Source organism: Cynoglossus semilaevis, chromosome 6 (assembly GCF_000523025.1).
Source record: "Cynoglossus semilaevis isolate Cse_v1.0 chromosome 6, Cse_v1.0, whole genome shotgun sequence".
NCBI classification, from domain to species: Eukaryota; Metazoa; Chordata; class Actinopteri; order Pleuronectiformes; family Cynoglossidae; genus Cynoglossus; species Cynoglossus semilaevis.
Window position 1 is genome coordinate 14052479 of NC_024312.1, and position 27321 is coordinate 14079799.

The 27321-nt window shown below is 39.4% G+C and overlaps 3 protein-coding genes across 7 annotated transcripts; all 3 read left to right on the plus strand.

The window, feature by feature from the left end:
• The first annotated feature begins 391 nt into the window (after window positions 1-391).
• hdac10 (histone deacetylase 10) lies at window positions 392-5451 on the plus strand. Of its 3 annotated transcripts, XM_008312247.3 has the most exons (19): window positions 392-529; window positions 980-1114; window positions 1200-1296; window positions 1452-1549; window positions 1674-1778; window positions 1873-1941; window positions 2021-2147; window positions 2233-2298; window positions 2395-2454; window positions 2623-2712; window positions 3097-3203; window positions 3295-3362; window positions 3525-3750; window positions 3836-3926; window positions 4049-4134; window positions 4349-4405; window positions 4503-4584; window positions 4659-4847; window positions 4933-5451. In XM_008312247.3, exons 1-19 carry the CDS (start codon window positions 471-473, stop codon window positions 5104-5106), a joined length of 1986 nt encoding a protein of 661 aa, XP_008310469.1. In that variant the 5' UTR covers window positions 392-470; the 3' UTR covers window positions 5107-5451. The 3 variants fall into 3 exon arrangements, with proteins under 3 accessions (XP_008310469.1, XP_016888813.1, XP_008310470.1); XM_017033324.2 differs by lacking the exons at window positions 980-1114; window positions 1200-1296 and having other exon boundaries at window positions 418-529; XM_008312248.3 differs by lacking the exons at window positions 392-529; window positions 1200-1296.
• Window positions 5452-5719: 268 nt separating this feature from the next.
• Window positions 5720-16987, plus strand: parvb (parvin, beta). 3 transcript variants are annotated; one of them, XM_008312249.3, is made up of 13 exons: window positions 5720-6013; window positions 12055-12144; window positions 12704-12774; window positions 12880-12982; window positions 14198-14338; window positions 14474-14589; window positions 14683-14741; window positions 14884-14903; window positions 15104-15165; window positions 15270-15338; window positions 15440-15541; window positions 15641-15713; window positions 16649-16987. In XM_008312249.3, the coding sequence occupies exons 1-13, from the start codon at window positions 5896-5898 to the stop codon at window positions 16723-16725; spliced, it is 1101 nt and encodes a 366-aa protein (XP_008310471.1). In that variant the 5' UTR covers window positions 5720-5895; the 3' UTR covers window positions 16726-16987. The 3 variants fall into 3 exon arrangements, with proteins under 3 accessions (XP_008310471.1, XP_024912175.1, XP_008310472.1); XM_025056407.1 differs by lacking the exon at window positions 5720-6013 and adding an exon at window positions 7489-7704; XM_008312250.3 differs by lacking the exon at window positions 5720-6013 and adding an exon at window positions 9673-9835.
• Window positions 16988-18874: 1887 nt separating this feature from the next.
• parvg (parvin, gamma) lies at window positions 18875-27266 on the plus strand. Its single transcript, XM_008312253.3, has 13 exons — window positions 18875-19385; window positions 19966-20054; window positions 20451-20515; window positions 21062-21164; window positions 21242-21385; window positions 21693-21808; window positions 22577-22632; window positions 22725-22753; window positions 22868-22929; window positions 23692-23760; window positions 23847-23948; window positions 24684-24756; window positions 26054-27266. Exons 2-13 carry the CDS (start codon window positions 19988-19990, stop codon window positions 26137-26139), a joined length of 972 nt encoding a protein of 323 aa, XP_008310475.1. The 5' UTR covers window positions 18875-19385; window positions 19966-19987; the 3' UTR covers window positions 26140-27266.
• Window positions 27267-27321: the final 55 nt, after the last annotated feature.

Here is a 27321-nt window from a genome sequence, read left to right on the forward strand (position 1 = left end):
TCCCCGGCTTGGTCATTTTACCCGTCGCTTTCTTTCTCAAATATCGTGTGCTCACTCTTGTAGCCAGTGACATTGCCGTTTCCTGTACAGACTCGCTGTGTTTTTTATCGTTACAACATGCATTTTAAATGTTGTTTATGTATTGGAAGAACTTGTTTCATATTAACACAACACCTGTATGTTATATTACCATTATACTTATTGTTCAACCATTGTGATATTTTGCATGTATTTTACTTTTCTTATGGTTTCAATGACTATTTCCGGTTAGACATATGCGCCCGCCCTTATCAGCTGTGATTGGACAGATTGCATTGAGTATTTGATTGGCAGTAATTTCGATCAATTGGCGCAACTTTTAGGTCTTTTCGTCAAGTATCCGAGACGTCAACAACGTGTATGAAGACATCGCCGATTTGGTTCATATCTGTTTTAATCACGTTAGTTGAATAACATACAAAATAACAAACATGGGGACCGCGTTGATTTACGACGAGGAGATGACTAATTACAAACTGCTCTGGGTAGAGTAAGTACATCTACGCGCGTTTAAACTGTAGCTTGCTAGGTAAAGTGTGGAATTAATTTATAAGGAGCTTAATTGTTTTTTGTTGTGCCTTAGGTGTGACGTTTAGTTCACTTCACGTCTGAGTTTTTGTCAATTGCAAAAAGCCATTCTGTTGTTGTGGGTTACGTAAAGGCTTTGTTACACTTTCCCGTGTTACCTGAAATATAACCACTTTTGCATTTTAATAAATAACGCTTTTACTGTTTGTAAACTGAAATCGTGGAGAACAAACGTTTACTATGTATAAGCTTTATTGTAACGCCTTGTACCATTCAGTGAGTGTGCTGTCAAAGCGTCATTTCCAAATATTAACTTAGCTTGACAATTATTTGTCAGTTTCTTTATAACATAAACTGTACTTGAATCTCACACTTTCATTTTTAACATAAACGGTAAACTGTACTTTTAAAGTCCAGCATGTAAGATCGAAGTTCCTGAACGTCTCACTGTAAGCTATGAAGCTTTGGTGAAAAGTGGTCTCGCTGATCGATGTGTCTCCCTCCCTGTTCGAGAGGCAACTGATGCAGATATTCTTCTTGTTCACAGGTTAGTTCAAACCTATTAAACGGAAAAAAAAATCACGATTAGTCAATTTATTGAGCAGCATTTGCTACTGCTTTGCTGCCAACAGTGAGGAATATTTGGAGGCGGTGAAGAAAACCCCTTACATGACTTTGGAAGACTTGATGGATTTCTGCTCCCAGTATGGGGACGTTTACTTTCACCCAGTTAGTTCCAAGCATTATATCCTTCCTTGTTAGCCTGTACACATTGGTATTAGTCCTTTTATTTTAGTGGAATTCTGGTTGAATGATTTTTTGGTTTGGTGTTTTTTAATTTTTTTATTTCTTACAATCAAACATGCTTTCATTTAATATCCCAGAACATTTATCACTGTGCCAAGCTGGCTGCTGGGTCTGCACTTCAACTTGTTGACAGTGTCATGATGGGAAAAGTGAGGAATGGCATGGCTCTGGTCAGGTGAGGCTTGAGATGAAGTGTTTTATTTTGTAAAACTTGTATAAAATTTGTCATATATCCAGTGAATACATGCTCCTATTTTAAAAACTAACTACATATACTCAAAATTCTTGCTTTGTCACAGACCACCCGGACACCACAGTATGCGCAATGCTGCCAGTGGTTTCTGCGTGTTCAACAATGTAGCCATAGCAGCACAATATGCAAAACAAAAATATGCAGTAGAGAGGTAACTTCACCTAATACACTGTTTCCATGTTAATTCTTTCTCCATACCTGTGCATGTTGTTGTCTAACCTAACCTAACCTTGATTGTGTTTCAGGATATTGATAGTTGACTGGGATATACATCATGGTCAAGGGGTCCAGGACTGTTTTGAAGATGATCCAAGGTGAGCATTTACTGAATGTACATAATGTATCACTGATGTGCTGACTCTAGGTGAAATGATTTTTTTATATTTCAAACAGGGTGCTCTATTTCTCATGGCACCGCTATGAGCACCAGAAATTCTGGCCCAACCTTCGAGACTCTGACTTTGACAGGGTCGGCAATGAGAAAGGAGCTGGGTTTAATGTCAATGTACCATGGAACAAGGTTCGAATCCTGGTGATGCTCTTTATTTTAAACTGCCTAGAATTATTTTGATGAGTTAAATCCAAGTCCATATCAATGTTCACAGGTGGGGATGAAGAACAGCGACTACCTTTCAGTCTTTTGTCATCTTTTTTTACCAGTTGCATATGAAGTAAGACCAGTGTAAAAAACATTTATTAATGTATCATTTGGGAAACAGATATTTACTTTGTAAAAGACAAAGTAAATATCTGTCTTTGCTTCATAGTTCTGCCCAGATTTGGTGCTGGTGTGTGCAGGCTTTGACTCAGCCATTGGAGACCCCGAGGTACTGATACTGTTCATTTTAATCATATAATAAAAACATCAAATGTAAGTGTGTCAATTTTGTAGGAATGTTTTACTTAGCATGTGTCTGTTATAAGGTGTAACTTGGTGGTTTCCATTAGCAGAACATGACATGGACTTCTGGCTTCAGTGTCTGCCTCTGTTTCAGGGTGAGATGTGTGCCACCCCTGACATCTTTGCCCACCTGACTCACCTACTCATGAACCTTGCAGGTGGCAAGCTGTGTGCGGTGCTGGAGGTAAGCCCATTTTCGCAATATCACACGAGAAAATTCCATTGAGATCAATGCAAGGAGTTATCACTCATTTTTTAATATATTTGTATTTGTATAATTTTAGTCATTTGTGTAACTCTCATTGTACTAGGGACTATCTGATATAATCTTTTGCCTATATCCGATATACCGATATTTTCCAAACAGTTTATTTCTGTAAAACTATTTTTTGGGCGCACATTATTTGGCCAAACCCAGGGGTTATGGGGTATTGGAAAAACTGATTCTTACATATTACATAATTATCCTGATATTGGGCCGATAATATCGGTCGGCCAATATTACTTGATATTACTTAGGCTAGAGTGAATATCAGAGTTAGTGATAGTTTTCATTTTTATTTTTCAGGGAGGATACAACCTGACGTCCCTCCCCCAGTCTGTTTGTCAGACCGTTCAGACCTTACTTGGAGATCCTGCTCCCCGACCTGCAAACCTCGACGGTCCCTGTCTTAGGTGTTTGTCTCTTACAGCTGTCTTCAAATGTCGCACGTTTTGTTGTTGTTGTAGAACTGGAATAGATTTTTCTTTTTTTTTTTCTTCTCAGTGCACTTGAGTCCCTTCACTGTGTTCGATCAGCCCATAAAAAGTACTGGTCCTGTCTCAAACATGCAGGTACAGCCACTATTTAAAAGACCTGATTTAGGCCATTTGTTTTAAAAGACATAAGTCAGAAAGTATATAGAATAAAAAAAAACCAAAACATTAAAAAGCCCATTCTATGCTACAAAGTTCATAAGTGAAAAGTGTCTGAAAATGTGATGCTCTTTTCTGCAGCTGATCTTCCCACCTGTGAAGTCAGCACTAAGCGGAATAAAGTGGGTGAAGAAGAAATAAACGAAGAACAAAGCAAACAGGAACCAGTTTGGCGAGAATGTCCCAAAACACTCCCCCCAGATATTTCTGCGGCTGCGCTGCTCCCTGATGATGGCATATGTCCAGAGAGATGTTATTCCCTGAAGTCATCAGAAGATCTGGACCCATCGATAGTCAACAAACTTAAGTGAACAGAATTGTGTTTAAGCTTGTCAGTATTTTTGATACTTATATTGATATATTGTTTGACAAGTTTATTTTTCCTAAACCAGGGAGCATATCCTTAAAGATACAGAGGATTGTGAAACTCTTTCAACACTATCCAGGCTTACTGTGCTTATAGACAAAATGGAAAAGAATGAGGTAAAGTCGGGGAAATACTTCTGTTGTTAGATTTTTTAAATTTCTTTTTGTTTTTTGCAGCATGCCTGTGATCTACAGCAGTGGACGGTGTTTTTAATCACTTTTTCTTCTTTTTGTTTTAGATCGGCAGTGGCTTAGCACTGGTGAAAGATATCTCTAAAGCAGTAATATGTGTTGTCCAACATGCTGCAGCTGCACCAATGAACAGGTATTACATTTACACATACTTCACTGTGTTCCAAAAAGTGCATTTTAGTAAGTATTACTATATTTTGGGCTTCACATGAAAAATATGGTCCATGCATATGAATGCTTTGACCTTATCAAACGTTTTGGAAAAAATAAGTTGTTAAATATTTAACTAATACTTTTTAATATACTGTTATTTGTTAATCATTCTGTTAATACTTCTCTCACTACAGGGTTTTGGTTGTGTACGTTGGAGATGGTGTGGTTCCATTTCACACCAATGAAGATGGGTAATTATTTCTTATAATATGAACTTTCTTAGCCTTTGAAAAATTTGCAATAGCTCAAACAAATTGAAAAAAAAAACAAAGATGATTTTGTTTACAGAAAAACTCTGGTGGTGCAGTTTACTACCCAGAAGTCAGAAGAAATTCAAAGCAAGTATTTGATACCTGTGTGTCTGCAGAAGGTGTGTATTTGTTATTTTAAATTATAGTCCTGCACAGTTCTTTTATTGATTTAAAAAATTAAAATTCTTTGAAGGACTACAGCGACATTCCAGGGTTTATTCAGGCCACGCTGAGCCTCCTGCTGCCTCTGGGATATGAGTACGACCCCAGTCTTGTGGTTGTGGTGCAGACGTCAGGTTGTGGGCTGAGTCACAACGTCTGGCAGCAACTAATAGGTCTACTGCGAGGCCTTGCTCAGGGACACACATTAGTCCTAATGCAGGTGAATAAAATGTTTAACCCAAATTTACTTCAACCCTTCATAACTTTACAATGGGCATTACATCATTTTGTTGCATCTCTTTAAGGAGGATCAAAATGCCTATGTTGGCCCTACTGCGTCTTCTCTACTTGGAGACCCCGCCCCCCCGTTAGGCCCTCTGGAGGCTCCTCTACCAGAGAATGTGGAGTCCACAGAGAAGCTAAGACTCAGGTTGAAGGCAGACTGGAATTTTCTGCTGACCACTGGTAATGTCAAGTAATCAGTAACACTAACACAACCTACAGATGGACTCTTCTGTTATATACACACAGCCCAAGAGCTGAGCAGAGGTGACGTGGATAAAAGCTGAACTAGAGGTTCCTTTTTCTTGGTATTAATTTAAAAAAAAGGACACATCTTGTGGTAAATACAGTTGTCAAGTAAAATCTATTTGTATAGTTATTGACAAAACACATTTATCTTAGTGGACTAGTTTTTTTTTTTATATCAACCCATGCTGTAATGACTGGACTCATACATTTCATACTTTTCTTACTTTATCTTTTTAACAATGTTGAAAACTGAGACCATTGCCTTCAATTTTAATAAAACTTAATGGAAAAAGGTTGTTGTGTGGTCAAGTCTTCAACAAGGATAGACTAGCATGAGCTAACTGTGCAAACACCTTCAGGATAGAGAAGTGTTACTCACCAAGCAGATGAAGAAAAGGTTATCTTCAGAAAATGTTGACAACATACTGGAATAAAACAATAAGGTTTCTTAGGCCTTTTCAGTGGTGATTGGTTTAGGCAGTCTATCTTCCCAACACAGGAGGGCGCTGTGGTGTGCGCCGTGAGCAAACAAAAGTAGATTAGCTGAAGCTCGTACTGAACACATGTGAGTGAGTCATTGCTGTTGTGTTGATTAACACACACTGAAGAGCAGCTCCCGGATTTCACACAGAGATCCTAGCCTGGGTTTGTGTCTGTGGACGGTGAAGAGGAGGCGCAGGAGTAGAGGGAGAGAGGAGAGACATTACAAACACACACAGTCGGAGTCCAGCTGAAAGATGTCTGGGACGGCGACCACTGCTGCCAACACGCAGTCCGCGAAAATGAAAAAAGAAGAATCTTCTTTCCTCGGGAAATTAGGAGGCACTCTGGCAAGAAGAAAGAAATCCAAAGAAGGTTAGTGAGGATGGAGGAGATGTTCTTGGGTTCTCCTCTCGGTGCTGTGTTAGAAAAAGCCACATTGTGTGTGTTTGGGTTTCTGTCCATGGTGCTGCATGCATACTGTATGTATATAATGGTCTGTTACAGCGTCTCTGGTGGTCGTGGCCACTAAACATTTTCCACCAACAATGCATTTGTTGTTTTATTTATTCCAAATCATAATGTGACCTAACATTAACTCTGTGAGCATACTCTCTCTAGATATCTAGACTTTGTTGACCAAAGAATTCAACCACAATCACAAACAAGTGCCTGGTGTTTTATTAATACAGCAACAGTCCAGACAAAGCCTCCGCCTCTGCGGTCTCAGTGGTTTCTAACATGAGGTAATAAACATAAATAGACCACACAGTACACTGGACCTCAGCTGGTATTCGAGTTATGTCGAAGATAAAAGGTGTGAAAAGGATTTAGACTTGCTGACTTTTTTTTCTTTCTTTTTTTTTTATAAAAAGGTACAACACTATTTTTCCCAAATTAAATAGAAACTCTCTTTGTTGACCAGTATATTTCACATGCCCGTGAATGTCTGGTAAAGGGACAGCTGCAACCTTTAACGCCCATCTGTTTGTGTGTGTTCTCAGACATGTGTCACCCTAAAATCCTCCAGCTCTTGTCTCTTGTCTCTAATTTTAAAGTGCAAATTGTAATTAATTATTACAATGCAATTTAAGCTGTGTTGTTAGTGATAGTTTTCTGGGTCCAAGAGACACTGTTTGGTGCTTTCTGTAAGATTTAGCAGCCTCTAGTGATGAAATTGTTTTGTGGTATTTAATGTTCTTTAAGGCAGTGTTTATTACTAAGTTTTCTAAGTACACATTAAAGTATATCTTTTATTATTTAGATGTACCATTGTGTTAATTTGGTTGCTTTCTGTTTAATACACTTGTAAATCAAATACAGTAAATATTAATTTGAGTTTGTTGACCATGTTGGTTATTTGAAGCAGTAGTGACAAATGTTTGCTTTATATTATAAAACGAGGTATTTTTTGTCTCGTATCAAGAAGTTGTATGATGAGCTACAGGTTGAGCCTACATCAAATTTACATAATCATGTAAATATTATGTTTAAAATTTTAGTAATTCAGGTGCTAAGGATTTTAAAAATATTGTAATATTCCATGTTATCTTAATTTACTCCAGACCAGAGACGGTCTAATGAATGCTGAATTTAAAAAGGTTACGTGGTCAATTTGACGTGTCGCTGGAAGTCAGAGCTGGTGATGAATATAACCATGTGGAACCTCACTCACTGGGTGTGGCCCTTTGCTGAAGGGTAACACCCAACAGCTGGTGAAAAAGTGCTTTCAAATTGCTGAGGAAACGGCAAGAAACAGCAAACTAACTAACTTTTTTTTTTCTTCAAAAATAGCTTGTTGTAAAAGACACTGTTATTGTACAGATGCTGCTCTAAATTCCCTGATAAAGCAGAAGGAAGTGTGTGTTTCACTGACAAGACAACCTCTGAGCCGGTCACCAGCAGGGCTGTCGAAATAAAACTTCAGTGGAAATAAAATGAGCTCCAGCTATGAAAGGACGAAGGAAGAGTCACTGACGCATATTCTACTGTAATTATCTGAGCACTCGCAGTCCAGAATATAAATATAAAAGAGTAAAAGTTCTCAAGGATGGAAGTCAACGATAGTAAGTTGTTCTTCTCTGGTTTATTTATGGAAGTTTGTCTTTTAGTTTTTTATAAACCTATCGACATATTTGTGCTAATTTTCAGCCATTATGGAAAATCATCCTTTATGAATGTAATGTCTATATATAATATAATGTCTATGCTTTATTATAGTGCATTTAACTTCAGTCGAGTACGACATATTTTTGTTAAATTAAAGTTAAATTAAAGATAATCACATTAATTAATTAATCTATCTAGTGAAGATAATCTCATTAATTAATTAATCTATCTAGTGAAGATGTGGTGTGATACCATGCTGTTACATTGCACAACTAAGAGTACAAAAGCACTTTGAGCTTGCAACTGTATAAATAATATACAAAACATATTTTTAAATGGTGTTGGTAAAAATTAAATAATCATATTTTTTGCACAGAAATTCTTCTTCGGCAGAAAGCAAAATGATTGTTTTGCAATTTCGTATAGAACATTTTCTAATTATTTTCTAGAGAGGATTTTGACTGTTTGATTCAAGATAATGATCATTCTGCTGCTCACACTGTGGTTCCTGGTACTGAACTGGTTCATGGTGCGCAACGCTGGTAATGATATTTTGAGGATGTCTGAAAATATCTCCAAGAAGCTTTGCTTGTAATTAACTGTTTTTTGTCTACAAATACCTGGGAGAAGTGGGACATGTCAGGCAACGTTGGAACGACGTGTCTTTCTCTGCAGCAGTAGCAGCTGAGTTTGTTAAAACAAGTTTTGCATATATATTTGTTTTAATTTTTTCAGAACTAGATGTTGCTTATCAGAGAAGAAAAATAAGTAAAATAATATTATTAAAGGTGAAGTGGTAGCTTAGTGTTTAAGGAAGTGGACTTGGATGCGGAAGGTTTCAGGTTCGAGTCCACCAGCTCTGAGCATGGCACTGTCCCCACACACTGCTCCCTGGGCGCTTAAATCACTTTGGTGATGGGTTAAAAGCAGAGGTCACAGTTGATTGTGTGCTGTGTCACAATGACAAGTAGTTCACTTTCACTTTCCTATTACAAAGGTTAAAAAAAATAATTTATTTTAATTATTCTAAATATTCGTTGACACATCTAAAATGGTCAATATCTGCAGCAGACTTCCTGTGCAGCAGACCAGGAGACACCGTCATCTCCTGGTGGCTCTTACTCACCACTGCCTGTGTCGGTGTAAATAACTGCAGCTATATTTAAGGTCCAGTCTGTCTCCTCCATACTGCCACAGTATTTATATCCAACGCTCCTGTCTCTCCGTACCACCTCCCCCTGCGGGAACAGTGGAGCCAAACAAGACGAGGTCGATTTCAATCCATTTTACTCCCTTGTTTATGATGTGCTGTGATTATACTCAGAGCATTTTTTTAAGAAAATGAAAAAAAAAAGTTTTTTTTATGTATGTTGCAATTATCCACTCTAGTAAATCTTCATGTTATTTCAAAGTTGTGTTTTGACATGGAGCGTGGGCAGGTATGGAGCCTAACTGTTCCTCAGTGCAGGCTTTGGTTTGTGTAATTAATGTTTTTCTCTGAGCAGTGCAGCAGCCGGGGGATGACTGATTACTGCTGCTGCAGCAAATCTCCCTAAAGCCTCCATTCACGGGCTACAGGAAATCTGTTCCCTTTTATTGCAGGGAATTAACGAGATTGCAGCTAATTTTGAAAGACACTTTAAAAAAATATATAAGAAAACACACCCCACAATTAAAATAAATACTTAATATACGTGAGTAAATGAATAGAGACTCAACACCTCATTAGTCAAGTCTAATTTATTGTGTCCTGATGACCTGTAGTCTGCATGATCATCTTCCTGTGATAAACACACACACACACACACAGAATCCTCCCACCGTCTCCAGTAACTGGACCGCAGAGGTGGGGTGGAGGGTTGTGACAGAAATAAACACGTGATGACGCCCCCTACTACTGTTCAGCTCAAATCCACCCTGATTCCTACACACTCAGATTTTGACACACACACACAGACTCACGCACACACAAACAAACTAATCAAACACTCAGTCTGTTATTTTGCGCTCGCTGCCATCAGAGGAATCCACAGGTTTATGGTAGAGTCATGGCAGGGCTGCTGTGTGGGACCAAGAGGAAGAAACCAGGTAACGTGTTCTTTTTCATGTTCCATTTTGAGGAACTCAGTGGTGGGAATCAGGAAGCAGGAGCTTTTTTTTGTTCCCTTAGTGCACGGTGGGTTGACATGCACCTCTTGTCATGGGATTAGATTTGCTTTTTAATAACTTACCTTTGTCTGTCTGTGGTCGTCTTTTGGCCGTTGTTGTCATGTGACATTATGTGAGGAATTATTTTCATCATGTGGATCCTTTTGCATTTTGCATCATGTTTTGGCTCAGTTAAATCTACTCAGTACGCCACTGTCTAGACTCCAGATCCTGGAGCTGAGGCAGAGAGTGCCACCAAACATGGTCGGCTTCAGAAAGTTCAGAGAATTAAAAAAAAAAAGGGCCAAAAACAGACAGGAGACTGTTGAATAAATGAAATCCATGTTTTATTATTAAACAGTAAAACTATGTTTTATCACTCATTTAAAATATATTTTTATTGATTTTATTTGTTTGCAGGATAATGATAAATATGGGATGTTTTTTTCTTTGCTCTACAGACATTTGATGATGATGATTTGTTTTTTTGTGTGTCATGTTAGTGGGAAAGTCTTATTGATGCAAATGGGACGCCCACTTTTTTTGTACAAAACACCAAATTGAAAACTGTCCTGTGTGCAGTACAAAACAGCAGAGTCAGATGATAAAAGAGGGGAGAGGAAACTGTGCCATTAAGATAAAATGGAGGTCCGGCTCAGTAATTACAGAGCAAACTGCTGATGTGTCGTGAGATCTGGAGCGCCAGCCGGCGTTTAGCTGATAGAAGAAGAGTGAAAGAGAGCCTGAGTGAAATCTTTGGGGACCTCTTTTGTGGTTTTTGTCTGAAAGTATCAAAAGTATAAGCAAACCATTTTTTTTTTTTTTTACAGTTAAAATATTTTGTCAGATCTTCAAAAATGACAGACAGTGTCTAGTTTTTGTTATCCTTTTGGATCCTCACCCCGACCCTGCAGCAGGGTCAATGAAATGACAGATACAGTATAAGACGATTGATTGCAGGTGCAGGTCTTACAAATTGAAATGGAGGATGATAAAAGCCCTGTTGCCATTAGAGGAAGAAGGCTTTTAAATCCCTAGAGCATCGCTCACATCTGAAGTAAAAGCATCTTAGCAATAATTGACTTTGTTCAAAAATAGACCTGCTGTTTGTCGGTGCCAATCGTTTTTTTTGTTTTTTGTTTTGTTTTTAACCTATCCTTCATCGTTCAAAACGATATTTTTAACTGAAGTTGAATGTATTGTTATTATCTTGATGGTGAGCACAGTATTCAAAGGCTCCGTGACTAATTTACTTGATGCGTGTTCGCTCAGACGTATGGACGGCTCTGTCTCCGTAATCTAGTTTGTGTGGGAGTAGGAAGAGTCTGACTTGGCTGCAGGAAAACTGAGGAAGTGGCAGACGTGTGACGCCTCTGGCACAAACTCAGAACCAACATATAGTGTGATAAGAACATCCAGCAGTGATCTTCTCACACAGTTCACTGTTGCTTTGAAAGGAGGCGAAGCAGGAGAAAGATTATAAAACAGACAACAGGCTAAGAAAACTCTGCATAAAAAGGTCTGTAAGGAGAATAGAATGTATTAATAAGAGCCAATGTTGGAGTATGGATTGATGGACACTTTATGGCAGTGGTTCCCAAATCGGGGAGCAGGCCCCCTAACGGGTACAGAACCACAGCCAGGCAGCACAGCAAAGCTCTTTTTTTTTTTTTTGTGCCACAATTTGGAAATGTTAACATACCTTTTGTAAATAATTCAACTTTCTGTCAGCATTTAAACCAGGTCACAAAAACAAGTAAAGTCATTTTTAACTTAATATTTTAACTCAGTCATTTAAATGAGAGTAACTGAAGTTTAGATGTTGATGTTTATGGGTAATTGAAGATGTTATGATTAGCATTACCATTAGCATTATATTAGTGTTATTTTCAAGTCTATGTTTAGGATGTCGTCTGGTCTATGAGTCCTGTGAAAGTTTTCATGTTTCAGTTTGACTGAAACCAAATACAGCTGTGGCTTTGACTAGACTGTAAATAGTGGCTGTAAAAACAGAGGGTCTCACACCGTCACTGTCCTGCAGCCAGAAGGTGTAATGCAGAGGAACTCTAGTCCGTCCAATGGTCTCGTACAGTATACTGGCAGAAACTCTATGCTAATGCTAATCTCTGTTTTCACCTGGTCTGTTTCTGTCTGTCCAGTGAGCGATCTTCATGAGGAGGGGAAGAATGCCATCAACGCTCCCATGCTTCCCACCGGAATGGACATCCATCCGGAGGACACACTGTTGGGTATGTATGAGATTATTCACGGAATAGTTTTGGATTAATCACAAAATGAGTAGTGTGAAAGGTGAAGCTCCTACAATACAACAATTCAAACTCCAGGTGCTTCATGCTTCAGTGAAAGGAAAACTCTTCACAGCGTGTGTAAATGACATGTTCATTGACTTTTTGAGTCTTGCCATCCTACTCATGTCACAGTCTGTGTTTTTACGTGCAGTATGTTTTGTGTTGTGTAACGGTTTACTGTTAGAGTTGCCCGAGGTCACAGTAAGGAACGAGATGTGTAGGGTGTGTAGGACTGACATGAGGGAGCAGGAAATGAAAGTGGGTGTGGTGGACAATTCTCTATTCTCACTTTACAGTGTTGTTACAGTTTGTTATGATGTTGACATGGTTCATTGTCATCACTGTCTTATAACATTATATATATGTATATATGTATAAATGTATATATACATATATGTGTGTATGTATATGTTTGTGTGTTTATATAAAGTATCATAAGGTGTGACCGTATAAAAACCTGTTTAAGAATCTAAGACTTCTCCACATTCTTTGTATTTAGAGGAAAATGCAGAGAGGATCATGTTGGACCCAACATCCCGGGAAAATCTGAAATTCAAAGACCTGTTGAAGGTAGTCAGGACTTACGATTTCATTTTATACAAACATTTCAGTTTCAAACCACAGCTTTAAAATGTATGTGCTTCAAGTTTCCCATATGATTGAACGTGTTTCCAGGTCCTGATCGACTGGATCAACAGTGAGCTGGAAGAAGACAGGATCATCGTCAAGGACCTGGAAGAAGACTGTTATGATGGACAAGTGCTGCAGAAGTTGTTTGGTGAGAAACATTATATGAACTTAGACACTGTCTCTGTGATTTTGTAATAATGTCAAATACATACATAATTAGGCCTGTTTTTGTTTTGTTATTAAACATTGTTGCAAATGTGAACATGGTTGAATGTTCCGGTAATAAATTACGACTTTGAGGCATTTATTTTGCATTATTTCTATTAGCCCTGGAAGACGTGTTAGTGAGCTGAAATAAAACGGTGTTCTCACTGTTATAATAGGTTTATAATAACCTGTTATAAACCCAGGTCACACACAGATTTCTCTTGAATACATACTGTACTTCTGCAGTTGTCCAGTCTTAGCTGCTAAATGGCTCTCTTTATTTGTGAAGTGCTTCCCCCTTGTGTATCTCCGTGGTTACAACAAGCCGTAAGTCGTCAACAGCCGCATCACAAACACCAGTGCTTTTAATGCGCGAAAACCCCTTTGGGATTTAACACATTTGGGATTTGACAACATCAGTAAACTACAGATACAACACATCACCACATTATATGATTTCACAACATATTGTTTATCCAGATAACAACACTCTGTTATAATATTTATTTTATTTCTATTTCACTGAATCTTTGACTGTCATTGATTCTAATTTCCTCTGGTCTTGTTAGGATTCATATGTAACAGTTTAAGGAGTGATTTAAACGTCACTTGTCAGATAAAAGATGTGTGATCTGAGATGATTCACTGTTAAAGCTGTTTTTTTAATGTCAGTCAGTTGTGTCTAAGCTTCATTTTTCCTTTTTGATCAGAGCTGCTCTGTCTCTGCTGCTTCTTTCAAATATTTCAAACGGCGCATAAAAATATACCTCATAAAGATTCTCTATTCGTCTTCTAGAGCAGGAGATTGTTTCGTCTTTCTTGTCTGCAGCCATTTCATTTTACAGTATGTTTTATTTTATATTGAGATCTCCACGTCTCTGAGGAGCATTGTGAAACTTGAAGGTTTTTTTCTTCCAATGTAAATGAGTGTTTTTGTTCATTTTCTTTTGATCTGAGGCAACAAATCCAAAGTGGTTCTTTTCAAAAGAACATCTATGTTGTGTAGTTTAATGAAATTCATCACTGTGGCAGGAGGGTGTTTACTTCTGTCTCTGGATTTGTGTTTAGTTTCAAAAGGCTGACATTGTTTTGTTTTTTTTCATGGCGGCAGAAAAGTTGTCAGGCAGGAAGCTGTTGTTTTTTTTCATGGTGGCAGAAAAGTTGTCAGGCAGGAAGCTGAACGTGGCCGAAGTGACCCAGTCAGAGATCGGCCAGAAGCAGAAGCTTCAGACGGTCTTAGAGGCCGTTAATGAAACTCTGCGGCCTCATGGTTGGAGCATCGAATGGAGCGTGGACTGTGAGTTTACTCTTCATTTCAGTCAGCTGCAAAAACAGCCAATTCATTTGTGATAAAAGTCTGTTTGGTTTTACATTAGTAATCACACCTGGTGAGAATGCTGACCCTTGACCTCGGTGATTTTGCCCTTTACAGCTATCCACTCAAAGAACCTGGTGGCTATTGTCTACCTGTTGGTGGCGCTGGCCATGCACTTCCAGGCTCCAATCAGACTCCCTGAGCACGTGTCAGTGCAGGTGGTGGTGGTGAAGGTAAGACATCAGCACTCACTCTATGCGATAGTATGCTGTAGTAGTTTGGATTCACGTCACTACATTTTTCATGTTTCCTTTGGATTTGAGCAGAAACGAGAGGGAATCCTGCAGACGGCCTTAGTGACCAAAGAGCTGACCAGCACCACAGAGTAAGAGCAAAAAACACTTGTAAACATGATTATGGACACTCAGAGAAACCTACGTTTACTGTGAAGTCCTCCTGAGGATTCAAGATGAACAAAAACAAACACTTACAGTTTAACTTTTTAATTTTCCTCCTGTATTTTTCAGGATGATGTTGGGGAGATTTGGTGAGTCTCTGCTTTTGTACAAACCTGCGTTGCTTCTCGTCATGTCATAATGTCATATGAGAGAGAGAGATTTTTTTTAATGCTATGTAAATGTGGAATACAAATTTATTCCAGGTCGTAGCCTCAATCTCTTTACCTTATCAACAGTTCATAACGTCGTGCTATTTTTATTCCCTTCTAATTCTCGCTGTCCTTACCAGAGAGGGATGCGTTCGACACCCTGTTGGATCATGCACCGGACAAACTCAATGTTGTAAAAACGGTACAAAAACACATTGTATTTTGCATGAATTATTATTATTATCATTATTTTGTTAATGTGAAATATAAATTACGTGTTAAATATTTTGTTTTTTGTGACACCAGTCGCTCATCACATTTGTGAACAAACACCTGAACAAACTGAACCTGGAAGTCACTGAGCTGGAGTCACAGGTGCAGACAGTTTTCCTGATCAGTTGAACCATCAACGTTTTTTAGATGTATGTTGTTGTTGATGTGTTTTAATCTGTGCCTCTGTGTGCCTGTTGGTCAAGTTTGCTGATGGAGTGTACCTCATATTACTGATGGGTTTGCTGGAGAACTACTTCGTGCCTCTGTACAACTTCTTCCTCACTCCTGAGAGCTTTGAGCAAAAGGTATTATTATCACTGTTAAAATATATTACAGTTTTTGAAAATGAATTTTTTTTTTCTGAGGTGAAAAACATGAATAACAACTCGATTGTGTCCCCTCAGGTTCATAATGTAGCGTTTGCCTTTGAGCTGATGCAGGATGGAGGTTTGAAAAAACCCAAAGCCAGACCAGAAGGTAATCATTTATCGACTCACAGGAATTCTTACTAAGACAAAGTCTGGTGGAAAAGCGTAAAATCTACTTTCTCTCGGTGTAAAAAGCGTATTAGCAGTGTCTTGTGCTGCCAGGCCAAATGTTTACGCCACATATGTCACTTATAGAGGTTGTCCAGTAGGTGGAAACCTCACCTTGTGATTATACTCTAACTGCAGGAGGCTGGGTTTAAATCGTTTTGATCCACTTACTGAGTAAACCTTTTTCTTTTCTTTTTTCTTTTTTTACAGAGATAAAGTAAAACATAACAGCAATATTTAACTAAATATTAAATATTAAAATAAATATGTAATTTATATATATATAAACCGTGTGTGGTATGCAGCAGCTGAAAAAATAAATATTTCAATTGTAATTTAGCATCACGTTTGTAGACATCTGCAGGTGCTTTAATAATCATTTATAAAACAGCCGCTCTGACGCCACCATCTAACATGGAACAGAGGTAATGAGGAGATGAAAGCGTGCTGGTTTCAGTGTTGATGCAGTGGAACAGCTGTAACAAACGGCGTCCGTCCTAAAATAGACCCAAGTGTCACGAGACGTTACAATAAGCAAAAGGTACTTATGTAAAACAGGGTGGTGCTGAGACAGAACAAAGTGCCCTTGACTGCCTTTGAATCTCCTCTGCCAAGTCGTGATACATCACATGATGATCATTTGCAAACTCCCGGCTGCTATTCCGAGCTGGAAATTACAAATAGCGTTTTGATGGAGAGTAGCCCAGCAGTAATAACAGAGGAGGCAGCTTTGTGTTGTAAATGTGATTTTTCTTTTGTGTCCCACTTTTCCATGGAACCAATTATTGTACATGTCAGGAGAAAGGAAGCGTCGCAGAGCTGTTCAGGTTTGGCAAACCCTGAATAATCCCTGCTTTGTCTCACTCTGTTTTACAGATGTTGTCAACCTGAACCTCAAGTCCACCCTGCGGGTTCTCTACAACCTGTTCACCAACTACAAAAACTCTGAGTGAACTCTTGCAGATGAGAACTAATATAAATACCGACCTGTGCATCTGTTCTTTACCGTCTGGACACTGGAGGCGCTGCATCCCTGCACTTTCTACATGAAAACTGTTTCAAATGAATGAAGGAGAAAATATTATGAACTGGAAAACACCGTCTCAACCTTATAGTGTCTTATCCTCCAAACTGTACGACGACACCTGGAAGAAGATTTATGTTAAAATAACTGAAATACTTTGTATGGATATTAAAGAATGTTTTGAAAAAAAAGAAAAAAAAAGGCACTTCTTGATGTTTTGAAAAAAAAAAAGAAAAAAAAAGGCACTTCTTTTGGCTGTTCCCTTCAGGGGTCGCCCCAGCTCATCCTCTGCCTCCTCTGCTTTTACACCTTTTACATCTCATCTCTCCAACTTCATCTCCAAACTGCTCCACCTTAACTGTCCCTCTGATCTGTTCATTTCCAGTCCTGCCTGTCCTGGTCACTACCAGTGAAGATCTCATCATCTTCATCACTGCCACCTCTAGCTCAGCCTTTGGTCTATTAGACAGAGACACTGTCTATAAACCGAACATCATAGCAGGTCTCACTAAAAATGGCAAAAAGAATGTATCTGTGTTCCACTACACATTACTACAGAACTACTTTTCTTGTCATGGTTATTTATTACTCATCATTTAGATAAGTAAGAAATAACAACAAACATCACGATGCTACTACTTGTCAACCCTGGACTGAACAGAGGTGCTGGAACGATGGATCTCTAAGAAATGGGATCTCTAAGAATCAAACCCAGGCTCTGGAATTAGAGTTGCAGCAGAGCAGGACTGACTCTGCTGATGGTTTGAAGACACTGGTTTATCTGTGTGACCAGAATGATAATGTTTCCATTCTAAGTTTGTTCTTTAATATAGACTACTGCAGAGGGTGGAATAAAGGGACAGCATAGTGGAACTGAACAGACAAAAGAGACTAATGAGAGATGGAGTCGACTGAGCCTGAGGGAGATGAAGGGCCTGTGAGAGGAACACAGCAACTGAGTGAGTGAAAAATAAGTTTTTATACTTTCAACTTTCTTGTCTCCAGCCACAGCTGGTTTTAACAGTTTCTTCAGTCTTTCCTGCAAATAGTAAAATTGATTTCAGAAGTATTGTTCTCAATAGTATTTTATGATATGAAAAAACAAAACATGGATTTCCTCAGTTTACTGTGTCCTCAACCTATGGCGTTTCACAGTAACGTCTCCCATAATTCTACTTAGAAAGTCTTGTTCCCTTATTCAGAGGAACGTTGTTACAAAATTTAACAAGTTTTGCACAGGAACTAGTTGTCAAGTAGTGTGGAAGAATACATGTGGTGCTACATCCAGAGGATGGTTTAGATTACATTCACAGGCTGAATGTCATAGTGTTTATCCTCCATTATGGCTCCTAAGGACAAGTCAGACTCTTCTGACATTCTCATGTCCTAGACCAGGCGTGGGCAAACTTTTTGACTTGAACAGAGTTCCTCACCTTTTAGACAATTATTGTATATATATAAAAAATCAATATTATAAAAAAAACCCCACTGCTGTGGTATTTGCCCTGTTGGCCAGTGTGTTATCGCTGTCCCAGGAGACTTGCTCCAGCTCCAGGAGAGTATTTCCTCCTGACCCGCTGAAGTCCCTCAGGGGACCTGAACCCACGGTGCTATCTGGAGACCAGCTCATCTACATTGCATTTTGGAGCTGGACTTCATTTATAAGAGTAGACAAAATCACCACTGTGCATTTTCTTATCCATCCAATCAAGTCATTAATGCCTGGAATCAAACAAAATGAGATTTTCATTTTATCTCTGACTCGTGTGCTAGGTTAGATTAGCTCTGGCTCCTGAGGAAGATTGGCTCCGAATCGAGCTATTCCTACAATTTGGGTTTAGCTAAAAGAATTATGGGCTTACTCTGGGCCTTTCCTCTTGTCTCTTTAGTTTGTTGCTATGGTAACCTTCCTCATCCCCTTAAATTGCCCCTTCATACAGCAGATGGTCGGCCCCTTTTTTGTTCTTTCTTTTCTTGAACAAGGCCAGTAAACACAGAGTGAGCGTGTGGCTTGGTTTTCTATAAGTGTTTCTCTGCTTCTTCCTCTTTGTTGCTGTTGTTGTTGTTAGAGAAAAGAGAAGGCCAGGAGGGAAGACGGCAGCAAATTGATCTGGCCGGCGGTCACAGATGGAGACGTGTGAGTGGAGACTGAGTGGCTGAGACCTCTGAGTGTCACGTTCTTTATCTGCACTGACTCCAGTGTGATTTCCCAAACAAAACACACTTTCACCCGAGAGTCCTCCGTGTTCTCTTCCACGGACTTCCACTCATCAAAGTCCTCGTCCACACAACATAAACACAGTTATCAGACAACGTAGCTACACGGCCAGTACCAGGAAGAGGAAGTGCTGCAACGTCCTCTCTATTCGCCACTTGTCTTCCCTTTTCTGACTTAGTGATACGTTTTCATTTTAACAGCAGCTTCAAACTGAGTGGAAAATTGTCCTAAAACAGCGTCTTTTCAGTTCAGCGCAGCCTCCGCCCTCTCATGTTTCTGTTTTGACACTGGTAGCATTTGACTACAGTTTTAAGGACCTCACATCATCATAAGTCGCCTAATTCTGTCAAGTAACTCTCAGAGCACCAAAGGTAGGTTTATTTTTTTTTTTTAAACTTTTTTATGACCCTGTTTGAAAGTTACAGTCAGCTCCAAGGAAAGGAAGTCAAGCACACACAGACAACAGACAGTAAAAGAAAACTTGGCTTTTCTCACCCTCAGAAACAGACAACACGAGTTTGACATGTTCCAGCCTCGTGTTTTTTTTTTTTTAATTCTCTGTCAGAGCGTGTTAGTGTGTGTTTTCTGTGTTCCTTTCAGAGAACACACAATTCTAAATGTTAAGAAAAAACAGCTGGGGACAATAACAGTACTGTTCACTGTCTGCCGTGCACTCTTGACCTGAAGAGGAAAGGAAGTGAAGAAACCAAACGTCTTCTTCCATTTGTCATGTTTCAACTAGCTTTAAAACAGCGTTCAGCTGTGGTTCCATGGACAGGTTCTTCTTGTCTTTTATTATAATATAGACTGTCGGCCAGTCTGCACCAGAGCAGTAGAAGACTGAGCAGTGTGGGCCAAAAATACCACAGTAACATGTGTCAGGAGAAAGGTAGAAACTTTATGTGGTAGTATTTTTCCCAGTGTGTTGAAGCTCTACTTTAATGTTGACAGGTGCAGTTGTAACCCCATTCTCATGATGGAGGCTGGTATGTTTGAGTACAACAAAGAGGAGCAGAGTGTGGACTTGGATTTCTTCCAGGGTACGTTTGGGATTCTCACCATCACAACAATAATCTGTCAGTCACACAGTAACACTGACTGTTTATCTACTCCTTCATTTTCACCTGTTATTGGATTATTACTGATGTTGGTTTACGTCGCCTTTTGGCTGACACGGGGCAGGTGTGTGACCAGCTTGTGGCAAATCTGGCAAATGGGAGATGCAGCCCAACTGTTATCAGAAGTCTGATATGAACCAGAGATATTTGAAAATCAACAAACAAAAAAACACGTCCTTACAGTGGGCTTCATGGACCCAGCCTCCAAACACGCTATCAGGCCACATTAGTGTGAGATACACATCACTGTCATGAAACAGCTCCACATCACAGTCACATGACGAGATAAAAAGAACTGATACATTTGTTTCCCTTCAGGAGAAAAGAGGAAAATCATCCAACCAGCATCTTTGAAGGACCCTAAATTTGAAGATCTAAAACAGGTGAGAAACAAATCCCCGTCACTTACATCCCAACATCCTTATGTGTGTATCCTATGCAGTATTCATCTTATCTTTAGTCGTCTCGAAATAAGTCTGACATGGAAAGTACATTACAGAGACTCACATGCATGTGTGCAGTAAAGAGCATGAATAAAATGTGGTGCAGTGAGAGATGGAGGTGGAAGAATCAATGAAAGTTTAATGAACATAATTATTGAAAGTGATGGGAGACAGATTAGGGAGAGAGCGAAGAGTCAGTCTGCTGCATCTGACTTTAAAACCCAGTTTGATTGGAAAAGAAGGAACCTCCAGGTCTGTGACTGAATAAATAACCCCAAAAGACTGAGGATCTGGAAGGAAACACAAACGGATTCCCTTTTTAATATGTTGTGGGACCACAGTATATTATTGCTTTATATTCAAGCTTTAAACTGTATATGAGTAGTTGATTTTAAAAAATATTGGAGGCTAAAACTTTAGTTTTTCTATCACCAGGAATGAGATAGAGTTGGATGTGTGTGTCTGTGTGATGAATTGTCTTGTTAGGCATTAGTTGATTGGATCAATGACACTCTGAAAAGAGAGCACATAGTGGTGCAGAGTCTGGAGGAGGACATGTACGACGGCTTGATCCTTCATCATCTGCTGGGTGAGTTGGTGCATGTTTGGATGGTTGCATCCACCCTTGGTTCACAGGTTATAACGATGTCATTGTTTTCTGCTAAGTTAAGTTAGCCGATGCTCAGTTGTCTGTGGCGGACATTGCGCTGACCGCTGCTGCGCAGATGCACAAGCTGGAGTTGGTCCTGGAGGAGCTGGACAAACGTCTGGGCTTGCAGGACAGCAGCCAGAGCAAATGGAACGTCAAGCGTGAGTCATGCGAGCGCCTGGCCGTCACCAACAAAACAACAAGTGTACAAATGTTCTGTGTCCACCCCCCCACTCCCCCCCACTGAAACAAGATTAGTTGTTAGCTGGAGAGTGCCATGTTGGTTTTCACCAACTGTCAGAGACTCAGACGAGGACAGAACTGCTGATTTGAAGGCTCTGAGATGTTTAATATTGACACATGAAATCCTTATTCATCTTCTAAAGTGCTGGTTGGTGGTGAATTCTGTCAAATCAGTGCGGCTCCTTTAATCTGCTTGTTTTGTTTTTCATGCCATTCGTGTGTCAGTCATCCACAACAAAGACCTCCTGGCTACCGTTCATCTGCTGGTTGCCATGGTGAGACGTTTTCAGCCGGAACTAAATTTGCCTTCGAATGTGAAGGTTGAAGTTGTAACAGTAGAGGTGAGTTTCAGTGATACCGATTCTGCTACTTTTTCCAGCATGAATTCAGTCTGGAGTGGTTGATTGATTTTTCATTTTATGAACCACAAACACAACGTGATAAAATACAGGGAGGGATCGTCTGCTGACTTTATTTTCACATACAGGGCAGCAGCCAGTCAGTGTCTGCCTGTCTCTGTTTCTCTGGGGTGAATCAGTGTCACCACACTCACCAGTTTCCTGTTCGTTAGTCTCACGCGTCTCACCTGGTGCCCTGGGTATTTATACCTCTCCTTTCTGCCTTTTACTTTTTCAGTATTCGACAGTTTATACAAAGTCTAATCTATTCCACAGCATGTAAAAGTATGCAAGCAGCCACACAAAGTGTTATTTACAAATTAAGAAAACATACATGTTTTACCCTAACAACCAAGAAAACACTGGGAAATGAAAGGCTGGAGATTCAGAAGCATAAAACGTCTGGTCAGAATATTGAAGAGAGTTGCAAATACCTGCTGGTGATGACGGCCATCTTGGCTCCTCTATTAGCCACTGAGTTGATTGGTGGTCTACCCAGTGTTTGGGCTGCAAGGCTCCACCAGACAACATCTGGTTCTAATGCAGAGTCATTTGCATGTTTCACTCAGACACAATTCAGAAAAAACGTGAACCCTTGTTGAAAACCTGTGCATTTATAGTCCTGAAAAATAAAGGTTATTTCCAATTCAACTTTGTAGTGAACTGCTCAGAAGACACCATTTAAAATGCATTTTTAACTTTGACTTTCAGGTTAGCAGTAGTGGGATCAAATCGGTTATACAGACAGAAGAGCTGACAGGAAACAAGTGAGTGGTTGTTCATGAACGATGTGCTGTAAACAAGGGAAGGGAAAAAACAAACTCATGTTTTCTCGTATGTATTTTTGTCTCCTTAACAGCAGCTCAGAGTCCCTGAGTGATAGCGGACGTGAGTGAGACCCTGGTTGAGTGGCCAGAGGTTGAGTGGCTGTTAATATCTTGAAAGTCATCCAAATAGCCAACGGTGATTTAACCCACTTTTCTGCCCGACTGCTCACTACAGGGGGAGATCCTATTGAGGAACTGCTGAAGCTGGAGGCTTACAAGGTCAACACAGTAAAGAAGGTATAACAGAAGAGAGGAGAGAGGAGAGGAGAGAGGAGAGGAGAGAGGAGTGCTGAGGTAGTTTTTCAAGTGTCAGAAGTTTCAAAGTGCCTGTTACTCGGTCACAGTGGGAGAGCTGATGCTGTGGTGTCGAGGCAGGAAATAAATGAGCCGACAACTTAACATGACACGACAACAGGTATGGGAATAGATGGTGTGAAGATCAGTGGACTCTGACAAACACTCTCTGAAGGCAGTGGTGGATTCAGACGCTGAGACTTGTTAGTGAAGAGACATTTGATGGCTTCAAGTTCAAAATGTATGTGTTTGTGTGTGCATACAATGACAAACAGTATTTGTAAAACAACTGCATTTGAAATATCAATGAAAGAAAAATACATGCACATATTATCTAAAAATACTAGAAAAATAAAATATAGATAAAAATGTAAAACTAATCCATGGTGATGCCAATATATACATATATACATATATATGTATATATGTATATATATTGATATATGTATATGTATGAATAAATGTATATAAGTGTATATATGTATAAATACAGTATATATGGCAAAATGTTTATAATATATATTAAGGAGTGAAGGGTCCCTACTCCATCTCACTGTCAGTCTGTGTGGTGGGAGGGTGATCGGGGGTTTGTCATCAGCTTAAACAACAGTTTGGATGAGGTAATAGTTAATGTTCTGAATGACTGGATGTAGAATCCATACATCAACCATTTATTTCTCTCTCTCTCTTTTTTTTAATATTCAGGCCATTCTGCACTTCGTTAACCAGAACATGTCGTCTCTGGGACTGCAGGTGACCGACATGGACAAACAGGTAAAAACCAAAATGTTGGAATAGCATAAAAACAAAAAAAACTAAAAATGAATCCAATGACATCACAGCCAGTGTTTTCTCTCTAGTTTTCTGATGGTGTCATCCTGCTGCTGCTGATTGGACAGTTAGAAGGTTTCTTCATCCCGCTCAGTGAATTCACTCTGACTCCTGTCAGTCACTCTGAGATGGTATGGACTCCATAGAATCCAATACAGTAGATTGGAAATGAAAGTATAGACTCGTGTCCCAGACTAGACGAGATCAAGACTTTTGTGTAGAGACACGTTGACACTCAACACAGGACGTGTTTGTGACCCTGATCCATTATACATAATGCACATAATGTACCTCAACTATATCAGTGCCTCACTCGTCATTTTTACATGATCACAGTAACATGGTTCCATTCCACAACATGAGAACTCTGTCTCTGTCTGTCTGTCTCTGACTGACAGACAGATCTGTTTATCTTTATAATCACAATCAGGCATTTAACAATGTTTTTTCTTCTGTTTATCTTTATAATCAGAATCAGGCATTTAACAATGTTTTTTCTTTTTTTCAGTTTTTCTCTTAGACTTAAAAAGAATAAATAAAAACACAAGATATAAAATGTGACGTTAACAGAGAAAGATAATTATCATAGCAATTACAGCACTGGAGGAACAGGATTTGACCTGTAGTTGTGTGGAAGAGACCACACACGCTTAATGGAGCTACAAACTAAGGCTACAATGATGTGTTCAGTATAAAACTACTGCGTTACTAAATGCCTAAATACTACTACTGGAGTTCTAACATTACTTTAACTGCTTAATGTTGACTATATCCTTGAAAAAAAACTTCCCTTCAATTTTGTGTTGAATTATTGAATGTGATTCCATCTGTCTGTCTTTGACACCTTTATGTCTCTGACGTCACAGCTCGACAATGTGACCTTGGCGTTGGACCTCCTGTGTGACGTCGGCGTGACGCTGTCCAGTGTGAAGCCTCAAGGTGAGCAGAGAAAACACACGGCGTAAAGTCTCACATTTAAACCCCAGGCACACAGGCTGGGAAAAGAAGAGCAGAAGGTCCGTGGTGAATAATTGTAACTGAAAAGCAGTTGTGCTGCGGCGTTAAAGCAATCCAGATGATGTCCTCTATCAGCAGCATTTATCACAGTGACAGGGACACGCCAGAATCTGTTTGTTCTTCAGATGAGGAGCAGGATTTCTCTGGTAACGTGAGATTATCTCAACTCAGTGACGAGGTGGAATTGTACGCTGAATATGAATAAGAAAAAACCCTGTCTTTGATAAAAATCACTGCAGAAAAGAAAGAAGTCTTAACTCGGTGTGTCCACCGGAACTGGAGTGTCCTCACGACAGATTCAGCTGAAGATATGTTGTCCCTTTGTGTTTGTACAAAATGAGAAATATATTTAACATGTATTTATTAATCAAGTAACAATGATTAATAGAAATGATTAATCAACTAACAGTCCATCAAATGATGATGTGGTGTCTCTGTGAACGAAGACGTACCTCCACAGTAATGTCAAAATAAGAAAGACAACATTGTGATGTCGATAGTTCACAGTCAAGTCCCACAAAGACCCCACAGTGTGGGATAGGAGTGTTAACGAATGACAGTACAGTTAGACTAAATCAATAACAAACGGGCTTCACTTCACTTCAGCACAGATTCTTTATCGACACGTCGTGTCTTTATTCTCTCTTGACGTCAGTCACAACCACCGAAATACCCAACGCTGCTGCCATCCAGCCATACAGTCTGTTATTGTAAACTAAAACCCTCAGCATGATAACTGTTATTAAAGGCACCAGCACAATTAATCTACCCCGGGAGCAAAAGATGAATTTAATTCCTTTATAGTGTCTTTTTAATTACTGACAAAATGACTGTGATGAAATGAGGAATCTCGGCAGGCAGAGTCTAAAATGGGAGCGGGCCACATGCATTAATTAGGTTTGCCAGTCTTGGAGTCGATCTTCATGTCACATTCATTCAGTCTGCGCATCGCACAACCCAGAGCCATTTGGTTAGGCCGTGGTCTCACACCGGACGGAGTGATTAAATTTTCATCTAATTCTGTTTTTAGTCTTCCTGATCTATGACATGCACGGATGCATTATGAAAATAGTATTTAGATAAAGATGTTATGTTAATGCTTCCTTCACTGGCTGGGTGGGAAATGATGTTGTTTTGTGAATGAACTCTTACTGTTTTCTTTTGTTGTTGTTGTTTGTTTTGTGTTTTTTTTGTTTTTTTTGGGGGGGGTTTGTGACAGATCTTGTCTCTCAGAATGTCACTGCCACACTGAAGATCCTCTACGCCCTGTTTAAGAGACACAAAAAGACTGAAACTGCACTCTAGAAGGGAACGAAGATGAAGATGAGCAAATCTATCACCACGGTCAAATACTATTGTTGGGAAATTTGCTCAGAATTTCGATGCTCCTATCAATGACGTGAAAAGTTTTGTGGAATTACAGAAGAGTTCTGCAAAAGGTAAAGGGTAGCCAAACACAACAATTGCTCAAATAGCTAATAGCTAAAATTACCCCTAGAGACCACTCAATTATTGCTGTGTTGGTTACTTAAAACATGACGTTATCTTAACAAATAATAAATAATTATTATAATTCATAAAAATAATTAATTAAATTATTTTTCAAGACTGATCTAGGGGTTAGCCAAATGTCCCATTTAGCTCCAGATTAGCGATTGCAGTACCGCCACGTACCTCCTGGGAGATGGAGGACAAAGTGATAATTTCGAGAAGTGGAGTTGGCAAAAAAAATCTCACATTTTAAAAAGCCATTTGACAGTGTGTCAGAATACAGTGGAGAACCTGGACCTTCGGCCTCAGTCAGGATGTGAATGGATGACCTTGGCTTTACAAGTTACAAGTACAGGAATGTGTTTCTCTACGTTGTTGATAGTAAAATCTTTTAGCGCTTTTACTGACCAGCAGTACAACATCTTCAGTCCCTGGTGGAGGATGAGAAAAACTCACCTTGTAACAATTTTATTGTTTAAGCTGAATGAGCTTTGGTGGCAGGTCAATTTGTCAGCAGTGCAGCCAGTGTAAAATCGGCTGAGGAAGCCTCTGTATCACCGCCCTGGCTCCTGGCCTCGGCTGTTTCTACGGTTGTTATTTTAAAACATGGATTCATGGTGGATTTATAAATAAATCCGTCTCATGCTCTGCCACCATCTGGTCCAATCAAGAATAACCGCGGTACAAATTCACAGCTCTATTACATATTATTCACTTCCTACGGGCAATTACTTCTTAATATGAATAAAATATTAGGTGATTCATCTGTGCTCTAAACAGAACTGCATGTGTTTTTGTTTAAATGTTTTCAACCCGTTTGTTATTCTTCTGTTTTTCTTATTTTCACTGTGACAAGTCTGCAGCAAAACTGGGATTTTGCTGAACAACAGGAGAGTTGTTTTTTTGTTTTAAGATGCTGTTCAATAAACATGTTTTTGTAATCATGGGGAGATTTTTTCAGAAACACTCTGAAGTGCCTCTCTTTGTGTGTTGACA